General features: G+C 43.0%; 1 protein-coding gene across 2 annotated transcripts in view; it reads left to right on the forward strand.

The window, feature by feature from the left end:
• ATF6 (activating transcription factor 6) overlaps positions 1-25,168 on the forward strand; it is a 78,590-nt gene that overhangs the window by 30,808 nt on the left and 22,614 nt on the right. The window contains exon 14 of one of the 2 annotated variants that reach the window (XM_048080263.2): positions 631-745. In XM_048080263.2, the coding sequence (XP_047936220.1) occupies positions 631-745 (115 nt within the window). The remainder of the gene's footprint in view (positions 1-630; positions 746-25,168) is intronic. The other variant, XM_048080264.2, reaches the window with a different exon arrangement.

Consider the following 25,168-nt stretch of genomic DNA (forward strand, 5'->3'; position numbering starts at 1 on the left):
ATGGTGAAGAAGATAAGTATGAATTATATGAATGTTATGAATATCTGATTTTTGCTCCACTGTCTAAATAGAAAATAAAGAGCAAATCTGCGAATTGGCCAAAGGCAAAAAAAGGCAGGTGAGAGAGAAGATGAGGTTGTCGCTTACAAGTAAATGAAAAGGTCTTTGTGCTTAACTTTACAGCTTTCTCAATTTGAGTGGTTTAGATTCTTAGCAATAAACAAAATCAAAAACTGATTAAATGTTTTGATTTTTCATTTCAGAATAACATTTTGTTTTAGAATTTGCTACAGTCTGTTTTCAGAAGTCATCACAAATTTCCAGACATTTTAGATTGATTTGAAACTTTTTATTGTCGTTGAGCCAGTATGTGGCTTTTTGCTAGCCTCAAAAGCATGATTAAAATTAAGCCTGAAAAAGTTTCCTGGGGCAAGACTTTTAAAGCACTTTGAACTTTCAAAAAGTACGCAGTAGTTCTCACTGTCTTCACCTATATTTAATGTTCCTTGTGCTCCTCTCAGTGCATAAAGATCTGCTGTTCTTTTGAAAAGCAGGTGTTTATAGCCATTGTCTCACTGAAGTTAAGTTTCTTGTGTCTAAAATAATTACCTTCCCCCCTTTTTATTTCAGCAGGAACTCAGGGAACGAGCTGCAAGTGTATTATGCCTCTCCAAGGAGCTATCAAGACTTCTTTGAAGCTATTCGCAGAAGGGAAGATACATTCTACGTAGTGTCGTTTCGTAGAGTAAGTTTATATGAATCTGTAAGACTGTTTCTAACACCGTGCGTATTTCCTTGTGATACAAAAGATGATGTAGTCAAGGCTGAAGCTAAATTCGTTTCTTCATAAGTGATGCCTCAGCACAACCTTCACAGTAAAATGGCCAGATCACGGTCTTTTCAAAATATGGCTGTCATGGTTAGGAATGGAAAGAGAACTTTGCAGGAAACATTGCAGTGGACGGGCAAGACAGCACGAAACTGTATGAAAAGCACAGAGAAGCAGGATTAAGGGAGTATTTGGAGGTGAGAAGCAGTCTGCAAAGAAGGGGTCTTCCTCTTTGTGTAGCAAAAACTGCACAAAGAGGTAAAATACTGTAAATCAGTAAAAAACACTGATCCAATTTCATCAGGTAACTGGGACTATTTGTTAGACACTGTTACTGAAAAGTTAATGTTGACTGCTATAGTTAAAACATTAGGTTGTCGAGTTGTTTAATCTCATCATAGATGAAGTAGGAGCACTAGGCCTTCAGATTGAATAACTTTTTTTCCTGGAAACAGTCATAAAATCCTTCAAAGCCAGCGTATGATCCCTGCTACTCTGCAAGAATTGCAGTGTGGAGTTTCATTGCTCTTCCCGGGCTGCCACCCTGCTCGTTTTTCCAGATGTGCAATGTTTCTGTTGCAGATTGTGCAGGCAAGGAAGGGATTAAGGAACACAATGACAGTTTGGAGAGAGAATCTGTGCACGGCCAAGCACAGTAAGCTCTAAAGAGACAGAACCTTTCTGTGAGTGTAGTAAATGTGTTAAAAGCTCTTTCAGTGTGTATGTGGCACAGAGCTGTGCTTAAAGGCATTCCGTTTTGTGTGTGCACCTCATTGTGTCAGGGCAAATCTGACAGACTGGCAAATCTGCTTTGCTAATTTCTTCCCCTCAGCCACTCTCCTCCCAGCCCTGGCTTGACGTGTGTAAAACAACAAATGGTCCAAACCAATTCTTTTTTTAAAGTGATCAGGATGACTGAAAGTGTTCAATGAAACCGAGAGGCAACAATTTTTAAAAAAAAGTAAGTGATTCTATTGCTCTGTCAAGCTCTTTACCACAGCAGTTTTATGGTCAGATGCTTGGTGGGAATGAAGGGAGTGGAGCGTTCAAAGTTTTGTAAGGAGAACTGGCCTTTTGACAAGCCTATGCCTGCTTTGAGAACAGGGCATAAAGATCTGGCTTTATGCAATACCCAGTGGACCTGCCTTGTAGTTAAACACTTACTCATGATAGCAGGCCAATAATCAGAGTGGTTAACTAGATATTTGTTTAATAGGTGTAAAAAAACTTTTGTGCTTCAGGGTACAGGAATAAATGTACCCTGTGCACAAATTAATTCTGCTAGCTCAACATAACATTATTTTTATCTTCCCCTAAAATACTCTCATTTGAGGTTTTCTGTGTCCCATATTGTGGCTGTACAGGACTTTTCTGCTGTTTTGTGACTTATAAGTCGAGACATTTGATCTCTTTTCTGTCCGTGCTGGAATACAGCGTAGGCTTGTGCTACAGCGTTGTCAGGCACAGCCTCACATTTGCAGCACAGTTAGTGACAGTAAAAGCTGTTTTAAAACTGGAATTACAGAAGTGTGATGGCCAGAGTGGCGTTGAAGCAAGGATAGCTACAAGAGCAAGAAGCTGCTTGGGATCTGGCAAGGGAAGTCATCAAGGCAGACGGTGGTTAAAACAGCAATTTGTGGGTGGGAGAGTTTATTTCCTTTGTTTTGCAAGGTCTTGATGGGTCTTGAGACTTGTCTATCCTGCATATTTGGCCCAGGCCTGAACCTGGGCTCGTAGCTTGCTAAGCCTCCTGCCTTGCTGTTTTGCAGTTGTAATATCAGAAGAGAGCTGTGGTATGCATGCTCGCTCCCAGCCACTGTTTTCCTAGGACCCTGCAACTCTCCATTTGTTTCCTTGTCATGGGAGTGTCCTGAGAAGTGTCCCAGGGAGGCAGGGAACTGGCTATTGTCACTACAGCACCTCATTCAGTTACAGGCAATTACTGCCTGAAATCAGTGGAGCCCTCAGCAAAGACAGCAGCTGCCGTTGTGACAGGGATGTGTTCCCGGCTGCCCTCATTCCTGATGGCTTCAGGCGTGGGCACGGATCAGGTGGCATGCATATATGTGTGCTTTTGCAAGGCTGAGAGCTTGGGCATTGCCAAATCTTGTGCCCGTGTAAGAGCACTGTAATATATGCACACAAGAAAGCCAGCGGTGGGGTGGGATGGCCTGCAGCAAGCAGCTCTGTGTCAGCAGAAGAGTGCATGTGGCCACTATGCAGCCAAGAATATTGGCCGGCGTGTCTTCAAGTCTCAGCAAAGCTGATTTGCACCCTGCTTTAGAAGGCTGTGTTTCAGAGCTGAGAGTGGAAATGTCCTCAGTTGCTCCAGCTGAAGAGGACATCTCCCCACACCTTCAAAGAGAGGACACAGAACTCAGAGATCAGAATTAGGATTCCAGACAGCGATAACAGTGATTACCAGACAGAGTCGTGTTACTGTGTATCTAGATATGTTTGTCATACTATTTCCTTAAAAGATTACTTAAAAGAAAACCACTGTATCCAATTACCATTTTTTCCTGCCTCAGGAATTCTGTGTCTCTCTGCCCCACGTAAATCAATGTATGTACATATGTAAGTTTGTGTAACACATCCCTGTTTGGTCTGGTCTACAGTAACTTCCTTAATATGTGAGATATATGTATTTAGAAAAGATTCAGGCAAAATAGAAATAGTACTTTTGTTAGGATTAGGATTCTGTATGAGTTGAATAGAAATATGAGATTAGTTTCCAGTGTTGGGATTACTGGGTCGTGTCACAAGACTGGAATTTTGTTATTAACTATTTGGCACGTTCTGCTGTTCTTTCAGCTAACAACACAAATATAGCCAGCACCAGGCTCTGCTTACCCTGAGGATGAGTAGAAGGGGGGTGGAGAATTGATCATAAAAGTTTTTTTCTGGAAACTCAGAACAAAAAGCAGGATAGTGTTTGTGTAGTTCTTTGCTTTCTGTCCTTGCTGCAGTCCACCTGAATGCAAGCACTGGTGCACAGGTTCTGTTCATGTTGTATGTCCTGTTGGATTAATGACCCAGAAGTTGTCAGCTTTCATTTGGACTTACAGAGCTGTCCTTGGAAATCAGAGTGAGTCTTGTGCCACCTAATTCCTATTGCTTGGCTCTGCTTTATTACAAGGAGAGGTTTGGGGACTTTTAAAAACCATCTATGAAGTTTATACGGCAGCAAAGCTGTGGGTATTTCTGTTTTATGAATGAAATGTCCTCAAATCGAAGGCAGTTCTATGCACCACCTCATTTGTTATTTTAATAGGGCAAACCTGATCTAGTGACAAGTTCTGCCCTGAGGCACTTTTAAATGGCTTACTTGGATTTTTCTGTGAGCACAGGAGAAGGGAGTCCTGCACAGCCTGAGGGGTGCCATCATGCCCTTTCTCCTTTGCAGCACTGCTGACTTCATTTTCTCTGGACCACAGTTCCTTTCCACTGGTGGCTGGGAGCTGAGAGAGGGGACTGATTTCCTCCTTAGCATTAAGAGACAGTTCACTAATGTTGCTTGCTTGCTTGCCCAAGGTAGAAGGCAGTGCCTGGAGATTATGGGGTTTATTCTCCTGTCTGGCCCTGTGCTATGCAGACCCTCCCAAGCACTAAATAGGATGTTAGCAGTGGTACCTGTAAGACTGAATTTCTCATGATCTCACCAATTTTATTTTCTTTCCTTGCATTGGAAGGCTTGCAGGTGTGCCTGTCACAGTTGGAGTTTTGTTGTTGTTGTTGGTTGGTTGTTGTTGTTGAAGAGGACAGCGGAGAATAAAGTAGTACTCAGATCCACCAAGCCCATATATGAAGAAGAGCTTTCACTCTGAGAGACTACAAAAATTGTTTTTCTGCAATTGCCAGGGGACTCTAATGTCATTTTTTAACAAGAAATACGTAGCTGACAGCAAACAATGAATTCTTTGAATGAAGTCAGTGCTGTCTCCCAGCTCTGCCAGGCCTCAGCAGCTAACGTCCCTTGTAGCCAGGGCTTGTCACGGTTTATTTCTCCAGATATTAACTCGTTCATTTCATTTTTTTTTCACATGACTTACCTTTTAGGAAGCCCTTGTGTTCAGCTTTCCTTTAGCACTGCAGAAACTGACACGTGGAAATGTACCAAAATGTGCACTGCCCATAATACACATGCACACCTCTGCTGTCCCCAGACACTCCAGCACTCAGAAGGCATTTGTTTGCAGCATGGGTCTAAGTTGTGATGTTTTGGGTTGACTTTGAGAGTCTGTTTAGAGCTGAGAGGTCCGTGCAGTGAGTATTGAGAGCAAGTTGCCATGAACGTTTGAAAAAGAGTGTGACAAACTGAGCTCTGCTGCTAGCTCTAGCCAGAGGAGAATGGCATGGGGCTGGAGACCTCATTCTGGTACAGTGATCTGTAGAAATGTCTGAAAGCATTGCTCATAGTGGAAAAGACAGCGATTGGGGTGAAGAACCGCGGTCCTGACTTGTCATGTTTTAAGCAGCTTTCCCTCGCTGTCACCAGATGGAGTGGGGGCCAAGGGGAAGTTTGTCACCTCACTGACGCGTGTAAGTGTCTGCAGTTGGTGCTGAATCTTCCTTCCATTTCTCCCAGGTCTCAGAGACAGAATTCAGAGTCTGTTGCTCTGCCAACGCCTTTGATTTCTGCCCTTTGACATCTGTGACACCAAATCTGCTTGATCTGTTCTAAAATCCCCGTGGAACATGGCTGTGAAATTCAAAGTAGTTGACGTAACGTGAGGGAACACCTGGCTGCCGCTGCGGTTACCCTGCGGGCCTGGCACTGCCTGTCACAGAAACTGGTCCGTCTCAGAGCTCCCATCTGTTTTGCCACGGAGTATTTAGACCTTGAGATTGTTTCTAGAGTTACTTTGGTAACTTACATACGTAGGAATGGATTTTTCTGCTGCTGATGGTTCCAAGTTACAGATAACTGCACGAAGATTGCTGTGAAAGTGATGGGAAGTTTCGCTGGTATCGTGGTCTGAGAGGGCGAACGTTGCTGATAGAGCACAGAAGGCAGGAGAAGAAAATGGGATGTAGGAACAGAACTTCTCTGAGGAGAATCATGTGTTTTCTGGCCAATGTTAGCTGCTTTTAAAAGCACGAGTAGCTAACAATTTGAAAGGCAGTTAAGTAAATAGCTGAAGAAAACATCCCTTCCAATTTACTTTGACCTGTAAATGCTGCCCCACATCCCCCCGCTGCTCGTGTGGTTAGGGTCAGAGTCCCCTCGGCCTCCCATGGTTAAGCAGTGGATTTCACTGTCCTGGGAGTCTCTCATCAGAGACGCTTTGCTGGCATCACTGTGGGCTTATTAAGGACAATGACATTTTTTAGGGTAACAGTGTAATTACTTACATTAAGGAAGGCCACTAACATTCCCTCTCGCTGCTATTTCTATTTATTTCAAAGTGCAGATGTCTCCTGGTATCAAAGTTTGCCAGTTACATTTAAACAGTGCACATACAATGTCTTACAGTATATTGCAGTAAAAAATGCGTATTATAATTTGATTCTGGTTATTATGTGTTAGAGCAAGGGCAATGCTGGCCTTATGGAAATCAATGGCAAAGCCATTACCAACTTCAACAAAACCAGAAGTTCTCTTTGTCAATTTGTTTCAGTGCCATGACACACAAACCGTAGAGCTTCAGATAAATATTTTATCTGACGATGTGAATTTCTGGTCCTAAAAACCAACATCTGGAATGAACATTTAAGGATTTCTCAAGTTCTGCAACAAGTTTTCACTGAAGTAATTACACCAAATTTAAATCGTAGCTTTTGTTCTTTCTTTGTCAGTATCTTTGTGTGAACACTCAGTGTGCTAGGAATAAAAATACTTGATTTGTGTTTTGCTTTTGTGGGTAATAAGCTTGTGATGTGTTAATTGTATTTGGAATGATACATTGCTTTCAGGCAGCAAAGGATTACAATATGTTGGAAAAAAATTTAATTGCTTTTTTTTTTGAGAGGAGACCATACATTTCCAATGGGGCAGAGATGTATGTGGTGCAACAGGATCTCAAAATAGAAGTTCTGCGCTGTGCCTGCTTTGCAGAAAGGCAGCCAAAGCTCAGATAGTAGCTGCGATGTTCCCTGGGTCTCCCAGTGGCAGAACGGTGTGCACAGTAAAAGCATAACCTGAACGGTTGTTTGAGATGTCACCTAACCTTGTTCCTCGTCCCAGTTAGAACTCATTTCTGTTCTGTCATCAGGTAAGCGCCTGTGAAGGACCAAAGCGCTGCTGCTGAAAGATGTTGCCTTGCTGAAACGCTTGTGTGGTAGTAGTTTGCTGTGCTACACAGTTTTGGCAATAGTTGGAATTTATTCAGACAGGTTGCAGTTCATTGCAGACTTGATGCCATATGCGTCTTGCAGGCAAAACTGCATTGTAATAAGTTGGCTTCATATGATATTTCATAGCCATAAATTCAGTCCAAACATATACTTTTTTCCTATTTTGTTACATTTGACAGTGGGTGGTGTTTTTATTGAACATGCAGTTTTCTTCTCCTTGTGTATTTCTGTGGCTAAGGATGTATCACTTGGTCTCATGTTCAGATAAAAGGCAGACTCGCATTTAATTTGACTCAGATAAAACGAGACTCACAGAGTGCTGCTGCTCCTAAAGACAAAGTATCTAATTTGTAAGTGTGAGCCTTGTGGATTTGCAACTGCTGCAAGTTAAAATGCAGTTTTTCAAAAGATTTTTACAAATTCCTCTTTTTCCTGGGGAACCTGACCTTTGCTGTTGAGAGAAAAAATGACTTTGACCTAGGAATTTAAGATCCTGTCCTATACAGTATACAGAAGCTGAGAATAATATGCGCTGAAAGAGCCTAGGCTAAGGGCATAGTATCCATAATAAAACTGCTTGTCATTTTCAAAGCAAAGGTCACCCTTTAGCCCGTCTTCTTTGTGAAGCCAGACCTTGTCTCTTTGGGGAAAAAAAAAATCTGAGAAAGCAGGCAGTGTGTGTGATTGTGCTTCATCGTGCCGTGAAGCTTAGCAAGCTGACCTCTGTCAAATTATGGCTGCAACTGACTTTCAGATTTGAAAATCTTTTATGAAAACCTCCCGTTTTCATCTAAGTGTCACTAGTGAAAATGAATCCTGCCCTGCTGCACACTTTGCTTCCCTCTTTTCTAGCTGAACTGTGGATTCTTTCCGTGTTGGAACGTTATTCTCCCAAAGCCCACGTAACCCTCTGAAAACATGAAATACGCTTGCTTTTTGGCCTTTCTTGAACTGTCATCCCCCTGCTGTGAAATATTTCTGGTAGGCAGGGAGCAGGGGAGAGCTGACTGGCAAAGAGACTTAGAGGTGGAGAAGGAGGTTGTCTAGATGCTCAGCTGGGAAATGTTGCTTTTGATAGCATCTTAAGGCTGTTCTCGCTTAGTCTAAAAATCTCTAGAAAGAAATACAATAATCTAAATTTAAGTCTAAAAATGTGTGTTGGTTTACACAGTGTAAATGGCGCTACTTGAATCCTGGGATTGTCAAAATACATGCTTAACAAAACAACTCCAAGTTTAAGTAACAGGAAGTTCAAAGTAGGGGGTTTTATGCTTCTAGATAAGGGCCAGCAATTCCTTAGAAAACGTTTCTGTCAGTGCATTACAGTATTTGCAGCAAAGCTTGCGAAGTTTTCTTTATTTCTCACTGCTGTTACCCTGCAATGCCTGAAAGTTTGGTTCCTGTCTTGTGATATACCCTTCCAAGGGTGAAGAAACAAGGGCTGGGCATTTGATTTAGAGGGCTAGCATCCAGGAGAGCAGGCTGAGACGAAGGAAGAGAAGGAGCCAGGCAACGAGGAACCTTGGATGTAGTGAGTGGAAGCCAAAGGGGAGCAGCCAGCAAGTACCAGCTGCTCAGTAGCCTCTTCGGGGCAGCAGCTGTTTGGCTCAGCCGGATGCAAACAGTGGTCGGGAGGACCAGGACAAGAATGCAGAAAGCGTTCCTGCGGAGAGAGGTAATGCCTGTCGCATCAAGTGGGGTTTTGTTTCATTTGGAGATGTCTGTTCCATTGCTGGCTCTCCAAGGCGTTTAGGAAGCAAGGTCTTCATCACTCTGGTTTTTGTCTCCTTGGGGTCCCGTCGAACCTCGCTGTCCTCCACATAAAATTGAGAATAAATGCGGTGTTGAGGACAGATGTATAAGCACAGACAGCAAGTCACTCAAATATGTCTGGCATGGGCCAAAAGACACTCTTGACTTTTGTGTGCATAGTCTTGATTCGTTTGTCTTCATTCTGTATGGTTGCTGGAACTTCATGAATCATATTAATGCCGTCACTGAACTTCTTTCAGCCTCATATGTCCCAGGCCTAACTAATACTTTGTTATTTTTAAACTAGTGTTTGGAAGGACAACATACACTGGAGATAATTACAGTGAAAATAGAACATACTGCAAAAAATGCCTCCAAAACCTAAACTGGTTGCAGACAGATGTGACCAGTAATAGCATACATTTATTTAAAATGTGCTGCATGCTTGACAGGCAGAGAGTTGTGGGCAAGAAATAGAGGAAGATTGTTGGGTTTGGAAAGCCTCTGTAAAAGACCCACTGCTTATGAAATTGGTGTGGACATCGGATAGAGAAGTATAACTGGGAAGTGTGGGAGGAAGATGTGATTATAAAGTGGGAATTGTCTCGGTGCAGGAAGTGACAGCAGTATCTCTTATTAAGAGCAGGGAACGGGCACTTGCCAGCAACAGAGCGTGCAGGAACATGAGTGTATCCACAAACAAGTAATGTGCACTGAAGGAGAGCTGGCAGCGGAAATGCAGCTCTGAAGCTGTTCTCCTTTTTCAGGAAAAAGCCCAAATTTAGTAATATTTTAATAGTGCCAGATAGTAACGCCTTTTTCTTTAGTGATGGATTTGCATTCATTGAGGCAAATTTGGCTCAGATTATTCTGAGCAGTTCCCAGAAGTGAATGATGGGCTCTTGCTTATGATCTGTAGCAGTATTTAATTATGGAATTGATGCTGACAGAGCCCTAACTGCCTGAAGACATAAATGGTACCTTCGACTCCAGAGCTGCAGCACCCAGTAAGTCATTGACTTAGTGTTCAGTAGGAACAAGCTCCTGGGTGAAAAAATGACCTTAATGGTCTTTCATGTGCCTTCAGTGATAGTATATACAGAGAGCACCTTGCAATATCCATGCTTATTTTCGTAGTTGGACTTCATGCTTTCACAGCTTCAGAGCACTGATTTTTTTCTGATTGTTTTCAGTTTTTGTCTGACAGCCCTTGGTAGAGTCTTTATAAAATTAAAAAGTGCTGAATTCAGATGTGCTTGGTTTCCCTAAGTGTAGAGTTTGTGTCCACAGCAGAAATCCTACCTTCTAACAAATGTTAATCATGATTACAGTATTGCATTTGAGAGCATTGTTTAAAGTCTTAGAAACTCTTTTAGAGTTAACTTTGGTCAGGTGGAGTTATTTGCTTCCAGTTTGAATCAGTCCTTTTGCCAGATTTTTAGCTGGACAGCACACAAAGCTTATTTTCTGAATCAAGAGCCCAGGTGCTATTATGAGTGTGTACAGATTATCGCCACCTCCCACTGGACCAAACAGAACACTTGAGTCTTCCAGGTTTTATTTTTAAATCAGATGCACTCCTAGGACAAGCCACATGATATAATGAACTGTACATTTTTATCTTTAAACCGTTTTAAAACTTGTAACTGTCTTTAAAACTGTGACCAAAACGTAAAACTTGTTTTCTGCTTCTGAGACTCTTGGTTGCTTGTAGCTTATCTGCTGTGATGGAAAGACAAAGGCTGCGGAAACTCACTTAGTTCTCATAAAGGGGTAAGAAGAACTAGTAGTCTCTTTGGCATCCAGATCTCCTTTCTGTGAATCCTGGAAGGCAGCAGTTCCATTTCCATGGCTGCGATCTTTTTTATTCACTCTGTTTTACTGCAGGATAGTTCTGTTCCAAAATCGTATCCACAATAGCTGGAAGTTCTTTTAGAGAGTCCTGAATATGTATGTTCTACCTGCAGCTTCTCATCCAGGTAATTCTTTTAAATTAAACTTCCATAACAGCTCCCAGCAGGGTGAACTTTTGCTCCTGGCAGTTAAAGTGGAGAAAAGGGTATGAGAACGAGAACGTGCGCTTGATGCCTGGTGTGGCTCGCTCCTCACCATCTCGTTGGAAAACTCCACTTCTGCCAGCACAGTTGATGAAAACTCCGGGTTTGGATCAGTGGTTCAGAACTGGGAATATCTTGGGCTAAGATGAGAAATCTTTCATGCTGGAAACCACTGCTCAGGAAATTCTCTTTGTGTTCTGATGGCAAGCAGATCAGTGAATAAATCTGGCACTGGAAAATACTTCTCAGCAAGAGGAGAGCTATGCAGGAGGGGCATGTGAACGGCTAACTCAGGGTGTGTGCACCACAGGAGTCCTAGGTAGAAATGGCTGGTGTGTTAAATCGCGGGGACCTCTGCTCTGGCAGTTTGTTTAGCAAAGCCCCACTAAGCATGGCAATGCTTGACAGGTTGTTGTTCCGTGGTTTCATGACTGCCCAAGGTGAGGTCCGAAGTGTCAGTTATCTCAAAGAGCAGTACCTTATATGAGGGGGAAAAAAATCAAATTTTACACAATTAAGAGCTCCCTGTGTACAAGAAAAATACACTGTCCATCTTCTCTTGATTCAAGTCCAGCCAGGCGTGTGTGTATTAAACAATACTCTCCTACAAGACTGCAGAAATGGACATTCCCAAGCTGTTCCTCATTGATGGCTCCTTCCACGAAGCCTTGGCCAGCGGAGTTTCCTGGGTTGAGTCACTTGTTAGCATCTGGGAGGCCCTTGTTTAAACTTCCCAGGGTACCTAGCTCTCCTTCCTAAGAACAGTCCTGAGTGCTCGAACCTGAAGTTTCTGACCAGGATCAAGAGCTCAGTAACTAATCGCTGGGCATTGATTGCTGAAATTGGGGTTGGAAAGGAACCATTTTGCTGTTTCAGGCAGTCTGAGGCCTGCGTCTCCAGAAGGGTATCTCCTTGACGTCAGGGAAATACACTGTGGGTTTCTCTTAGCTTTTGCTAAACCATCTGTTTGGTATTTGCTTACCAGCTGTGAGCTGTAACTCCCCGGCAGACAACCAAGGTGCCGCATCCAATGTAGGCAAGAAGTTTCCTAACTTCTCGAGCTCAGTTTCTGAAGAGCCAACGTAGAGAAAAGTGTATAAAAATAAAGTGGGATGTAAGCGTGCTGTCGTCTGTAGAAAACAGGCAGATACAACAAGTTTTCTTGGTGTAAAATTCTATCAGAGGCAGTTAATTGTGGCTCTTGGAGAGTACAGAAAGGTAAAAAACTATGTTTGCACATACAGAAAGGAACTGTTTGGGTTCAGGCAAAACACAGAGGCGTTACTGCAAATGCTGAAGGTGGAGTGTTTGTTAAGCCAGGTTGGAAGACTGCTGCAGCCTTGTGACAGGGTATGTCCCTTTGTGTCACGTTGTTTTATGTCAGTTTGGTCTGACAGTCCAGGGTGGGAATTTGACCCACAACAATATGATTTGTCAAAAGGATGTAACAAATGTGTGTAAAAAAGCATATGTGATTCCTTCTCATTATCTTGCACGTGTATGTCTGTGAACAGGAGAATAACTGTGCAGATCTTTTCAGGGAGAACAGCCCCAATGTCCCGTATGCTCTTGAATAATTCACGTTTAATTCCCTCCAGCAGTCTTGTCCCTCCTCTGTCTCCTGGCAGGTGTAATCATTGCTGTCCGTTGTCCTTCTGCAGGCTCAGGACCTCTTCAGGTGGCTCAAAACTGACAGCCCTTGCAACTTACGAGTCTCTCCAAGTCTGAGTAGTTGATTTAAGAACTTACCTATTTGTTTATCAAAGTCGATTCCTGTAACTTAATTTTCATAGGAAATAGAGGCCTAAGACAGATCTGGATTAAAAGAAGGAAAAGAAACCCAGAGCCCTGAACCTCGGCTGTGGCACATTTTGTCTGATTCTGTTATAAATCACCTTTATCTGCTCGTAGCACTTTTCCTTTTGGAAAATATCCTGGTGAAGCCTTGCTACAGGTACTTTGGCTTGTATGAAATTACAGTACTGAATTTGACCACTTGAACGGTAAGTTACTGTGTTCCTCGTCTGTCTTTCCCTCCCAGTAATGGCATGTGCAGGTTTTCCAGGACTGTGTGCACTTTACATCTGCTTATAAACACATTTCTGTGTGATCGTAGGGATAGAGGGAAATGTTCTGAAGCTCAGGGACTGCCTTGAGTTCACATTGTCTTTGTGCAGGTCAGGGGTGGCTCTGTAGAGCCAGGAGAGGTTCAAAGGGTAGGCAGGAAGGTAAATGAAACAGAGCACATCCACCAGAACAAAGTAGCATGAGGCTTTTACTGTTCTCTCCCTCCCTTCGCACTGAGGGTCTGATGAGTTACACATGAAATCTTCATAGCAGTGTGGGAACTGGTCATGAAACTCAGCCAAAAACTTCTCAGAACCTTCAGAAGCTCCAGAATCACCAGGAATTTCAGTGACCCGCTGGGATGTACATCAGGTGATGTTAGTCACGTCTAAGACGTATCCTGTTCTCCAAGCTCTTCATGTTTTCTTCTGCAGCTGGCGGTCTGGGTAAGGAAAAAGTAGAATAGATGGTATATCTTGAATTAACTTTTAACTTCATCGGTGACTTGGGGAGGTAGAATGGAGACAATGCATATTAAATGAGTTCATGACAAGCTGAATGGGCCTCCAGCTGCATTTGAGGAGAGGACTGGGATTTAATTCCTGTCAAGGTTCTCAGTACTTCTCTGATATTTTGCAGAAATCATGGTGAGACCAAGATGTTCAATATTTTTGTGTAGAATTAAAACTACTATGGTAGTAAAAACAAAAAGGAGGATTCAGACAGGAGCATGGTTCAGATGATAAAACACTGCAGAATATCTATAGCTTTAGATGTGCCTATGCAATTCATGTTATCCACAGAGTCAGATCAGTTATTTTGCAATAGCATTCATAATCTCAGTGCCTGAGAGTACACCGATGTACCTACTTGCCTAAAAACTTGGGTATCATTCCTCACATCTTTATTCTGTGATTGGAATTCCAGTAGAGCCCTTTTTTGACTTAAAAGTTTCCAGTGTTTTGAAAGAGTTAGAAAAGCTGGAATCTCCAACCACTCGGTGAAATGTTATGAATGGGACGTCTCATTTTTAAAACCCATATTTATAAAAACACATCTTCTGCGGTTCTCTGATATGGTTGCATCACATTTTGCAGGATATTGGCAGAAAAAATTAAAATTAGCCTGAGGCTTCTGCTTTCGCAAAGAAAGTGTACACAATTAGAATACTTAAAGGCAAAAGTATTTATCATGGTTCTAGATGTTAGTAGCACGTGTCGAGTGAGATGTGTGCAGATCAAGGCAGCGAAATGCAGCCATTTATTTGTTTGACATCGCTGGCACCACCTCCCTGTACAGTGGAGTTTCTAAATAATCCTAAATAAAGGATTTTGAAAAAATCCACTGGCAATCTTGGGCAGTATTGCCATTCAGTTTTTCACTCACTGACAAGTGCACTCAAACTGAACGTTCCCAAAATCACAGGAGGGTTTGCCAGAGGGACCTCTGGAGGTGCCCAGACCGAAGCGGGAGTGCTGTCAGCTGTAGGTCAGACCACGTGGGGTGGTCTGGGTGGGACTTGGGACCCTCCGTGGCTGGAGGCCCCTTGCCCCTGTGGTGACTTGTTGCTGAGGGAGGGTCTGAACGTCCCAAAGCACAGCGCATGGCTGCGGCACCTCGCTGGGTCATTCAGCACCACAGAGATGCATGTGGCTCCGTTGTCTCTGCAGGCCCCTTCAGGTAGTTGTAGGTTGCTCCTAGGTTGGCCCCAGGCCTCCTCCTCACCAGACTGAACCAGCCCAGCTTCCTTCGTGTCTCTTCGTCTTCCACACGCCCCAGGCCTTGACCATCTTGACAGCTTCTGCTGGCCCCTCTCCGGTTTCCCCACGTGCATCTTTACCTGAAGTGAGAGAGGGGGACCCACAACTTTACGTGGTATTCCACATATGGACTCACCAGTGCCGAACAGAAAGTGACAAAACTTCCCTCAGTGCCATGTCCACGCTCCCCAAATTTAGTTTGGTTTGCACCTGAGCGTTTTTCTTAAATTGTTTCAGACTGCTTTTACTGCTTTATGCCCTCCCAGGCACCACAGGTTCTCAAGCACCGTGCAGAGCTCCTTCTGCATTAAATGGTGACGGAAAAGCCCCTCCTAGTCTCTCCCACCTATCCCCAACACCTACCATTATGTGGACTGAATTTCCTTCTGGAGGTGCCTCCCTTCTGTAGATTTTAAAGGGAGCCTAGACAACTCTGTCAAGCAGTTAAAGCTGGAAAAAATTAATCTCCCCCTAAGTGGGGAGATGAAAGGCTTCTATTTGCTTGAGCCATTATGTTTTAAATGTGGTTAAGAGCTGGCAAGTACCGATAGAAGAAAACACATTGCTCTCCAGGAAGAGCAGTACCACTGGGACCGCCGGGCCCAGACTGCTATAGCTTGATATGTCTTTTGAGCAGTGTGCAAGAAAGCATCTCTCTGCGTATTTATCTTCCAAAAGCCAACCTTTCGCTCTCTTTAATCTGGTGCCCGTGGCCTCGCTCGGGCAGGTTCTGCAGCAGACAGGCAGGCAGTCACACGCGCAGTCACGAGACGGACGAGGAGTGCGACGTTCCTGCACCGGTTTACAGCCCTGGGATCAAACCCCGTTTATCCTTTTATTAGTCAGGCTTCACACTGGATCCAAGTTATCTATTGTCATGAGAGAAAGCTTTTTTCGTAACAGCTGTTCTGGCCGTGAAAAGTGTATGGTGCTTTGCATCCCTCGTCGTGCTGTAAGTTTTGATGGCTTGTGTGAATTCCCCCCACAGTTCAAAAAAGGATTTCTTCTCTTCCCTAGCTGGATGAGCTGCTTCCAGTGATACCAGCGAGATTATTAAGCAGTTGGTCACCACCAGAAAGTTTCTGTTATTGTTATCTCCTTGGTTTTGCATGCTCTTGTGTCCTTCTTGGAGCCATTTTATCGTGCCATCAGAAAAACAAGCTGAAGTGAAGTTTAGCTGCTTCTCTGCTGCTTACAGAGATGAGGGGGCTCGCAGAGGAGTTCGACGATTGCCAGAGGCTGGCAGGGGGGGCATGAGGGCTGAGGGAGGGAGAAGGAAGCCTTCCACTTCTGGCGGCCATGAGGGGCCAGGCTGCTCAGCTGCCAGGGGGATATGCTCAGCTAGTCTGGGGTACACTTTGTAAGGGGCATCTTTAGGTAGTTTGGGGGTGATTAAGGAGGAATTCCCAAACGTCAGGCATCTAGATCCTTTTGGCCACCAAGTGTGACTTAATTCCATAACTTATTTACGCCTTTAAGGGCTATTTTCCATCAGATTTTGTTCTTGTTTTGGTTTCAGGTTTTTGTTTTGGGGGAAAAATGTTAAGAAATGTTTATAAACATTTTTCCTCTTATAAAATGAAGTCTGTTTCTAGAGCCAATTTACTACTTCTTCAGCAATACTAGAATTTCAAACAGAGCAGGCATTTGGCAACAACTGGACTCAGAATTGGGATTTAAAAGTGAAATTCAGCTACAAACTTGAAGAGGAGGGAGCTCATCAGGCTGGGTTGAGGAAACCAACAGGCAAAAAAAATGAAAAGAAACTTCATCTTTACAATCTTTATTTAACTAAGATTATTAGTAACAGAGGTGACAGCTTCTTTAACGTTATTATACTGGGTATCTCTTAATTAGAAGAAACTATGAATAGTTGATGAATCATCAGCTATAGAGATATCCTGGGATCTGCAGAATGAGAAACATCTTTCCAACAAGCATTTGTAATGCAATACACATTGCACAGTTTAAAACGCTGCCATCAAGTTTGGATGTGGCCCACTGAATCTTGATATTAAAACCTTGCTGTCTCTGATCCGACATTTTAAGAAAAACAAAAGACAACTTGGATCGGGAGCACCAGCCCTGGCCCGTGTGTGCCAGACCACCGTCCAGCCATCGGCGGCGCAGGAACTTCGCCCGTCCCTGCTGCCAAGACGTACAGAGACCCACCCAAGTCTGAGCTGAAGTCATTGCGGATCTCCGGGTAAATCTAGGGGATTCAAGGAAAAATGCAGCCTCGCTGCTGGCTGGGAAGAGCATTTGTTTCCTTGTTGTCTGGTTGCGTTTCCTCCTCTGTCTCTTAGGTTGTCTTGTTTTTGTGGGTTTGACAGTGGCACCTGCCTTGATGGAGATTATTTAAAGGCACGCTTCTACTCAGCTTTGGCAGAATGTGGAAGGAGGGGGAAACCGTTTCCTGTAGAGAAATCAGAGGAGTCTGCTGTCGGACAGTCCAACAGGGAGAATAGAGGAGAGCACCCTGTGATAGTGAGATCTGGGTTTCACTGTTGACTGGAACCTTCAACAGGGCAGAAATTCACTTGTAGGACTGGAATGCTTTTTAGGCAACTTTAACTGCGTCTATTTAATAATGATTTTGACCTAGCATTTATTTGTTTTTTGACCTAGAATCCTTTTGACCAGTGATTTTTGACCTAGAATTTAATTCACACTGTTAGTATTCTTTCTTGTCATTAGCCTTGAAAGCTGTTCCTGTTTTTGTGTTCTTCACTGCTTTCATTTTTTTTTCTTTCTTCCTCCATATGCACCACCAGTGACTGTGAGATTTAAGTTGCTGTTGGCCAAGTGTAATTTTATCCCCTCCAACCATATTTGAGTCCAGAACTCTATTTGAATCCAGTACCTGGCTGCAAAGGACATACATATCCTTTTTAAAGACAGAAAAACGTGTTCTGAGATAAATCCCATGCTAGGTGTTCAGCTCAAGAATGCATCTGCTGACAGTCAGTATTTGGGCTAAAGAACTGTTTTTAGAAAAAACATATTAGAAAAATTGTTGCTGTTGCTGCAGAACTCAAAAAGACAGTAATTTCAAACCAGGGGTAGATTTTGTTCCACATGATTTAGGATGGAACACAACGTGATCAAATTAATTGCCTTCATTTAAAAAATGTTAAGGTTTTGATGCTACTGGACAGTTGTTTCTGGTTAAGGTTTTAAAGTTCACTTGCTTTCCTGACTAGCTGTATGTGTGGGCACATTTGCTGTATAAGAAATGCATCTTCTGCTCTCAAAGGGAATTGTTTTGTCCGATGAGTGTTCAGTCCCAGAGCAGACTTCAGCAGCTCTCCCTACCTGGTTGCTGTCAGTGTTTCTCCAGTACTTTTCATGAGTGGGCTGCAGGTTAGTAAAACAGGGAAAGGGTAATGTAGAAGCATGATAATGAGAGACTCTTCCAAATTTGAAACATCCTTATGGATTTTAGAAAGGCTGGTTAGAAGATCCCTGTGGTCCCCCTCTCCTGGGTGCAGGAAGGCTGTCACCAGCACTGGGTGAGGGTGGCTGTAGCATGTCTGGTGGGCTCTACAGACCTCCAGGGATGGAGGTCTCACCACATAGCATTTGAATGCTTTGCTGTCCTTTGAACTTATTAGAATGAGAAAGCAGAGCACAGCTGCGTTAGCAAATGGATTTTGAACCCCAGTGTTATGTTCATCCAACATTTAGAGAAAGCCTTACATAAATTTCCTTTTACTCATCCAAATTCTGTTTCATGGAGAATCTGGTCTAGAGAGAGATCAGGTTTTACAGTCTGAACCATCTCATGGTACTGTATCCAAGGAGCATGTCCATAAAACCCACATTGTTTTTGAGCTTTGGTTGGCTCTCTGCTTTATGGGGCTGGGCTGCAAAGGCAGAGCAGCGGAAAAAAGGTGTTTGTTGGTAATAACATAACCCACTCTAGTTTGTATCACGTGTGTTCATTTTGGGCAGTAATTCTGGGAATCCAGAATTTGTCTTCAGTAGGAGACCTGAGGTCTCGCGAGCAAATATAGAAACTTTGGGTTAATGTTTTGTCAGAGAAGCAAAGAATCTGGATTAGATCCTTTTTGGTTTTCCTGGACCTTATTCACATGCCCTACCTAAATTACATGTTTTTGCAATTACAGATTGCAGTTGCAAAACTAATAGCCTGCAGATGCTATGCAAAAGCAGAGCTCTGCTGCAGTGAATTAGAGAAGGAGGGGAATATCTTTTTATGGGTAGTAGTAATAAAACAATTAATTCCTTTTGGGTCTTACAGCTTTGTAAAATCTACAAAGATAATTGACAGACTCAACTGGGAAATATGGAACTGCATTTCTGTGCTTATACAGCTAACGAGGAGGGCACAAAATGGCAGAGAAACATCATTTTTGGATAACTTAGAACTTTTTTTTTTAACGTTATGATGCTGGGTTGATTGAGAGAGCCTTTAGAAGAAGATCTGATCCTTATCAAACATAAGAAGAGCTCTTCAACTAGTATAAGCTGGGATGTTTTTCATCTTACAGAAGCACGGAATGGAGTCAGTCATTCATATACACATATCTTTTCCAGTTAGTCTTGAAACTCAGATAATTTCCACAAATAACACACAAATTAATCGAAGCATTTTCAAGTCTTAAAAAATCTCCCAATATGATTTTAACCAAAACTGTTTACTTAAACATAGAATTCTGTTCTTCACATCCTCTTACTTTGCGTTTAGGAATTTTTTTTTAATCTGCTGCCAAACCAAAATTACATCATAGCAAATGCATGCATTGTTCTTTACTTTTGGGCCTTGCAAAGCAGTTCTGCAAAAAAGTTTAATTGGCTGGATTTCTGTCCAGTCTGTTCTGTGCCCTCCTTGTTCACAAGGGCTTGTTTTTTTTCTTTCCTATACCTTTTCTAAGGGAAGAAAAAAAGTCAAAACTAAAAAAAAAAAAAAAAGTACATTTATGGTAAAAATATAGCTTCTGCTAACTGTGATTTCCCAGGGTATTTCATATTCACACAGGAATGCTGATAGTATCTCATGCCTCCTATTTAGGACGTGTTGCAAGTCAGAAGTGGGATTCAAAAAGCTCATGTAGAAACGAGGCAGGTTTGTCCTAGAAATTACAGAAGGACAGATTTGCAGCGGAATGGGAGGGCTGAGAATAGCTGGTCGTTTGGCAGCTGGTGTCACTGTGTTAACCGGATTAAGACAGATATTTCAGTGGGACGTAAGGTCAGCTGGCCTGGCTTCTGGAAGCGTGCTTATATTCTGATTCCTGAAGGCAGACAGCAGTTCTCTCTCAGAGGCCACTAGACAGATTATACTATTAGACTAATAATTATCAGAATATTTCGATGTTATTTTAAGGCATAATTCCCTCTATTTGGCGGTAGAAGTTGAATAAAGGGATTTTAAGCCATGAAAACAGAAAAACTATATGTTGTATCATTTTTTTTCTGCCTTTATGTGACATCTGCTTTACAGCCACCTTTGGTTTACCTAAGCAATACTTTGTATTATGTTCCGTTGTGTATTAGAAAGTTGTTGTGTTGGTCTTCTCTAACTTTGCAGGAATACTGAAAGACCCTCTTGCATTTTTATTCTTTCTTTCTCAGTTGTAAACTTGATCTTCTACCTGAAGGGAACTGAGTAGGATAACAAATGAGACAAAGGGCAGCAAATGAAGCTAGTAGTGCACAGGTTCAAACAAAGGAAAGGAAGTGATTCATATAATAGAAGTAGACTTGTGGAATGCCTTGCCGAAATGTAGATGTTATGAATTTACATGGATTCAAGGTAAGACTGGGATCGTTCATGTAATAGAAATCTATTAATAGCTACTAAATATGTGAAAGTTGCATCTTTGTTAGGAAGTCTCTAAAGCAGTAACTGAAAACAGCTAGCAGCTGGAAGGCAGGTAGGGAAAAGTGTCGTGTATGTACACACCACCTATTTCCATCTTAGCAAGATGGATTGGCTTTCCATGGAGTCAGTGGAGGACAGCATCAGCTCTCAGGCAGTGATTGAATGCCCAGCCCAAGACAAGCAGAAGGAGGAAATCGGGAACAGCTTCAGCAGCAGGAAGGCATAATTAACCTCGAGTCATTGCGAAACCATGTCCTCTGTCTTTATACCTGAAGAGGTTTTTTGCTCTAAAGTAGAGGCATATGTTGACTGCTGTTATGTCTTGGATCTTCTGGAAGTCAAGAGGTACTGGAGAGGTGATCTGACTAAATGTGTAAGTGTGAGATACTTGTAGCCCATTTAAAAATCTAAAGAGGTCACCTTATTTGCCCTCTGCCTTTTAGGTTCCTTTTGGTCTTTGAGGTAACATGGCATAAATTCAATCCAAAAGGTGAAAGGACAGAACAAAGTAGTAGTTCTTGCTCTAGTAATGTTTGCTATCTCCCCTTGTTTGCTGCAGAGGGAGGACAGTTCGCAGTAGGTCTCCATATCCTTGTTAGTCTCCATAACCTTTTTAGTTCTTAATCCAGAAGAGATCTACGGCCCCTGTTTCTCTTTAACACTGCACAAATGCTTCGTGCTGACCTTCAAGGCTGAGCCCTGCTCCTGGATGTGCAGCAGTGCTGCCACTGGAAGAGAGTGGAAGAAACTCCTCAAAATGAGGCTTGTAATAGGGTAAATTTTTGATTCCCCTGAGGTCTCTGGGATTTTCACAAGGCTCTGGTTCACAGTGAGATGCTTCCCAGTCAGTTTAGTTTTTGCAGCCCAGGCCCTATCACATCTGGCAGTAGCACAGTTGATAATGAAAGGCAGTAAAGATCCCTTCATTAAAGGGTTTCTCATGTGGGAACTAAACTGGATAGCCACCCTCTCTTCTGTGGGGATAGTGACCAGAAGGTGTTCCAGATCACAGTTAGGTGTTATTTGTAAAAGATTGTCTGGGAATGTCGGAAAAGTGTAACCTTATACTACAGGACTTTTTATTGACCGTGGGATTGAGTTATTTCTGGTAAAATGCTTAAATAAAAAGCATATCTCATCACGTCATTGCTGCTTGCAGTGAATAAGCTGTATAAACCACCTGCGCGTAGAAACACTGGGACTGGAACAGCACTGATGTGAATAGGAGCGCTGCTGGCAGAAGTAAAAGCAGAAAAAGAAGCTCCATTCCCACCACTTCTGGGAGCTTTCCTGTTATGGGACAGTTTCTTTACACCCCCCGCAACCTCCCAGTCTCAAAATAGACTTAAAATGTAGAAAAGTGATTAAATTCTACGATTATGGTGTGGGGGTTGAATTTTCAGTTACAAACTTTATTCTTTAGCATACTGCGAAATCAGTCTGTGTTAATATGTGCTAGCCAAGCTCAATTTAATATATGGAGAGCCAGCACGCTTTCAAATTAAGTTAAATTGTTATTGTTAAACCCAAAACAGTAGAGCTGCTGTGGCCTCCCAGGGTGAGCTGTCAAGAACTGGTGCAGAGAGGCTAAGACCTTGTGAGTTTTTATGGCGGGTTTTCTGTGGATTCCTTGCAGTCGTTGTCCCATCTTCCACTCGCTCCCATCCACATCTCTGCATGTCGTGTGTTTTCTGTAAGGATCCGTGATGGGCTCACTGGGGTTTCTAAACGTTAAAAAACGAAACGCTGACACCCCAACTTTAAAAACAGTGCAGCTTTCACGGTTTGTGGTATAACAGGCAAATAATGTGGCTGTGTGGTTTGTGTAAAGGTTTTATCTGGTTTTCTCTTTTTTTAGCTTCTCTTAAAACCATGCCCATGCTTTTCAGATGTGAGGGTCAGACTGCACCGGTAGGATAGCAGTAGTTTCCGAGGCGCCCTCCCATCTACAGTGACCTCCCTGTTTAATGTCCTCTGGTAGCAAAAGCAACACTGCAGGAACTGCTGGCGTTTTTGGGCGGACCACTGCTGCATCCACTGTGGTGTATCCTCAGGACACCATATGGTTGCCATCACCCAAACAAATCAATAGTGAAATTATACAGCCACTTCCTGTACAAATTTGTAAACTTTCTTACACGTCCTCTTCAGTTGTTCTTCGAACAGACAGAGGAAACCAGAAACAGATATGCCAAGGCCTGATTCTCATTTACACCATGGGCCTCGTTATGTGCTTGGCACTGTCAGGAACTGCTGAGGAAAATGAGATTCAGCCCTTAGGCCATGGGTAGGCTGCAGGAAGTTCCCTTCTAGAACTTACTGGAAAGGAAGCTCGAGAACAGCTTCCTTTGGAGCCCAAAGAGGCATGCCCCAGAGAGCAGCTGGGGTTCAGCCGTGGCTGTGTGGAGGACCAGGTTCCAGCTTCCCAGTTAGGGTTTCCCAGTCAGGACGAGCATGCCAAGGACTGTAATGGCGCTTGGTGCAGGTTTGATGGCCTACTTAGGAGATCAGGACGTGAACGTCACATCTCAGGCAACAGCCAGACAGCCTGAAGCAATTATTCTGAAATTTTCAGAAAGTGTGAAGTCTGTGGTAGATGAAAGCAAAGCTCTCCCAGCAACCCCGCTGTCGGCTCAGGGTTTTTAACACTCCAGCTCCTCTAAGGGCTCGTCCAGGGCCGTCTCTGAGGTTGCATGTAGCTTTTGGGGCCTGTGGAAGCACATTTTAATCTCACAGGCTTTGTGTGGCCAAAAGCGTAGCTCTAAAGAAGTTCCAGTCTCATCTCATTGACCTGAAATCCCTGCAGATGTCAGAAAAAATATGAAAGATGATACATGGATTTCATGCACAGCTTTTGTGGTGAAATAAACACTTGGTTTGTATCTGCTTCATCTTGAGATCACTAGGTGTGGCTGGATAGTTGATAGATAAGCTTTTAAGCTGTCAGGACATGCTGGGCAGTAATAAAAGTAGCATGATTAAAGGAAAATGGTACCCTCAGCAGCTTTGGGGAACTGCCAGCACTTGAGTCGGATGTGGGAAGCTCTTCAGTCTGCACGGGCAGTAGTTGTAGTACAGTCTGAGAATCGCAATTGTGAAGATTCAAGCTGGAAGGGATTGAGGCAGGATTCCCTGGGAGACCTGTTAGTCATAAACAGATGAACAAATGCCCAGCTACAATGTTTGTTTACTGTCAGAAATCTTCTAAAGCTGTCTGGACAGAGTACCCTTTGGCATGCCGAGGCGCCTGGCTTTGTTTGCCCTCTCCGCTTTGGCAGTGGCTTTGTCAGTTGCAATATTCTAGCATATTGCTCATTTCCAAGGCAGTGGTAAAGATCAAACCTCCTCATCAAGGGGAGTTACGAGAACAGCACTTTAAGGTTTTCCTTTGGTATTTTAGTCCAGTCTCTGTGGAGCTTTTATTCCTGTAAAGTAACAAATGTCACTTGTTTTTGAAAACAATGTCATTAGTTCATTGGAGATGGATCTCTAATGGGCTGGGCTCATCTGAACATCTTAACAAAGTCTGTGAGAAGAGAGATGCAAAGATAGGGTCTGTCTTACAGGAGAGGAGTCACGGCTTCCACGTCGAGCACATCTACCCTTTGCAGGGTACGTGCCCAAAACCAGCAGGGAAAGGTCAGAGGCACGGCCTGCCTGTTAACAGCATGACAACCACTGCTTACAAAGGCGGATGTGCTAAAAACACCGTAATAAAGTAAATCAAGTTAAAGTAAATTCAAGTTAAAGTAAATCAAGTTGTGTTCATTATTTTTGGGTAGGTGATGCTTTTGTGCAGGACACTTGAAAAAGCTTTTGAAAAATACTTATCCATACCTAAGCACGTCAGCTAAGAAGGTAAGAGAAGGAGTTGATTTGAGGATTAGAGGAGTTGATTTGACCATAAAGTCACATCAGGGGTAGCAGGAAACACAGCTCATACTGAGAGTGCAGAGCCTTGGTGGTTTGGAAATCTGTTCCTTTGTGTCCCATGCCACTCGGATACTCCACAAATGCATGTACCTCTACTCTAAATGTTTCCTATAGCACCAATATTATTTTCCGACATCACAGGCAGGCTGCAAGCATTAATTCATGGTTGTTTCTTTCAAACAGACAGAAATGGGGGAGGAGCTCCATAGATTGCCTGTAATTATGTGGCATACTGCTCCCCTGGGAAGCGCTTGCTGCTGCGTGCAGCATTGCTGATGGAACATGCATTGCAAAACCCAAACCGAGGACTATTGCCAGTTCTTTACATTTGAAAGCCAAGAGTCCGGCTTTGGAAATGATGATAGCTTAACAAAAATAAATTAAAAGGTCTTTGGATTAGCATGTTTTTCCTGCATTTAATGAAACTTCCTAGTATGCGGTGATGATGTTTACTCTCTGTTCTGTAACTGTGAGAGTTAGAGATGATTTTTTTTAAATGAAGGCTAGGATGCCTGCAAATTGTCATGCATCTCTAGGTAGTAGGTACATTGAGAAACAAACCACCCATATTACAACTCAGGCTGAAGCTGCAGGAACAGCCAGTTTGGGAATATTCTAGCACAGT

The sequence above is a fragment of the Anser cygnoides genome, chromosome 8 (assembly GCF_040182565.1).
Source record: "Anser cygnoides isolate HZ-2024a breed goose chromosome 8, Taihu_goose_T2T_genome, whole genome shotgun sequence".
Taxonomy (NCBI): Eukaryota; Metazoa; Chordata; class Aves; order Anseriformes; family Anatidae; genus Anser; species Anser cygnoides.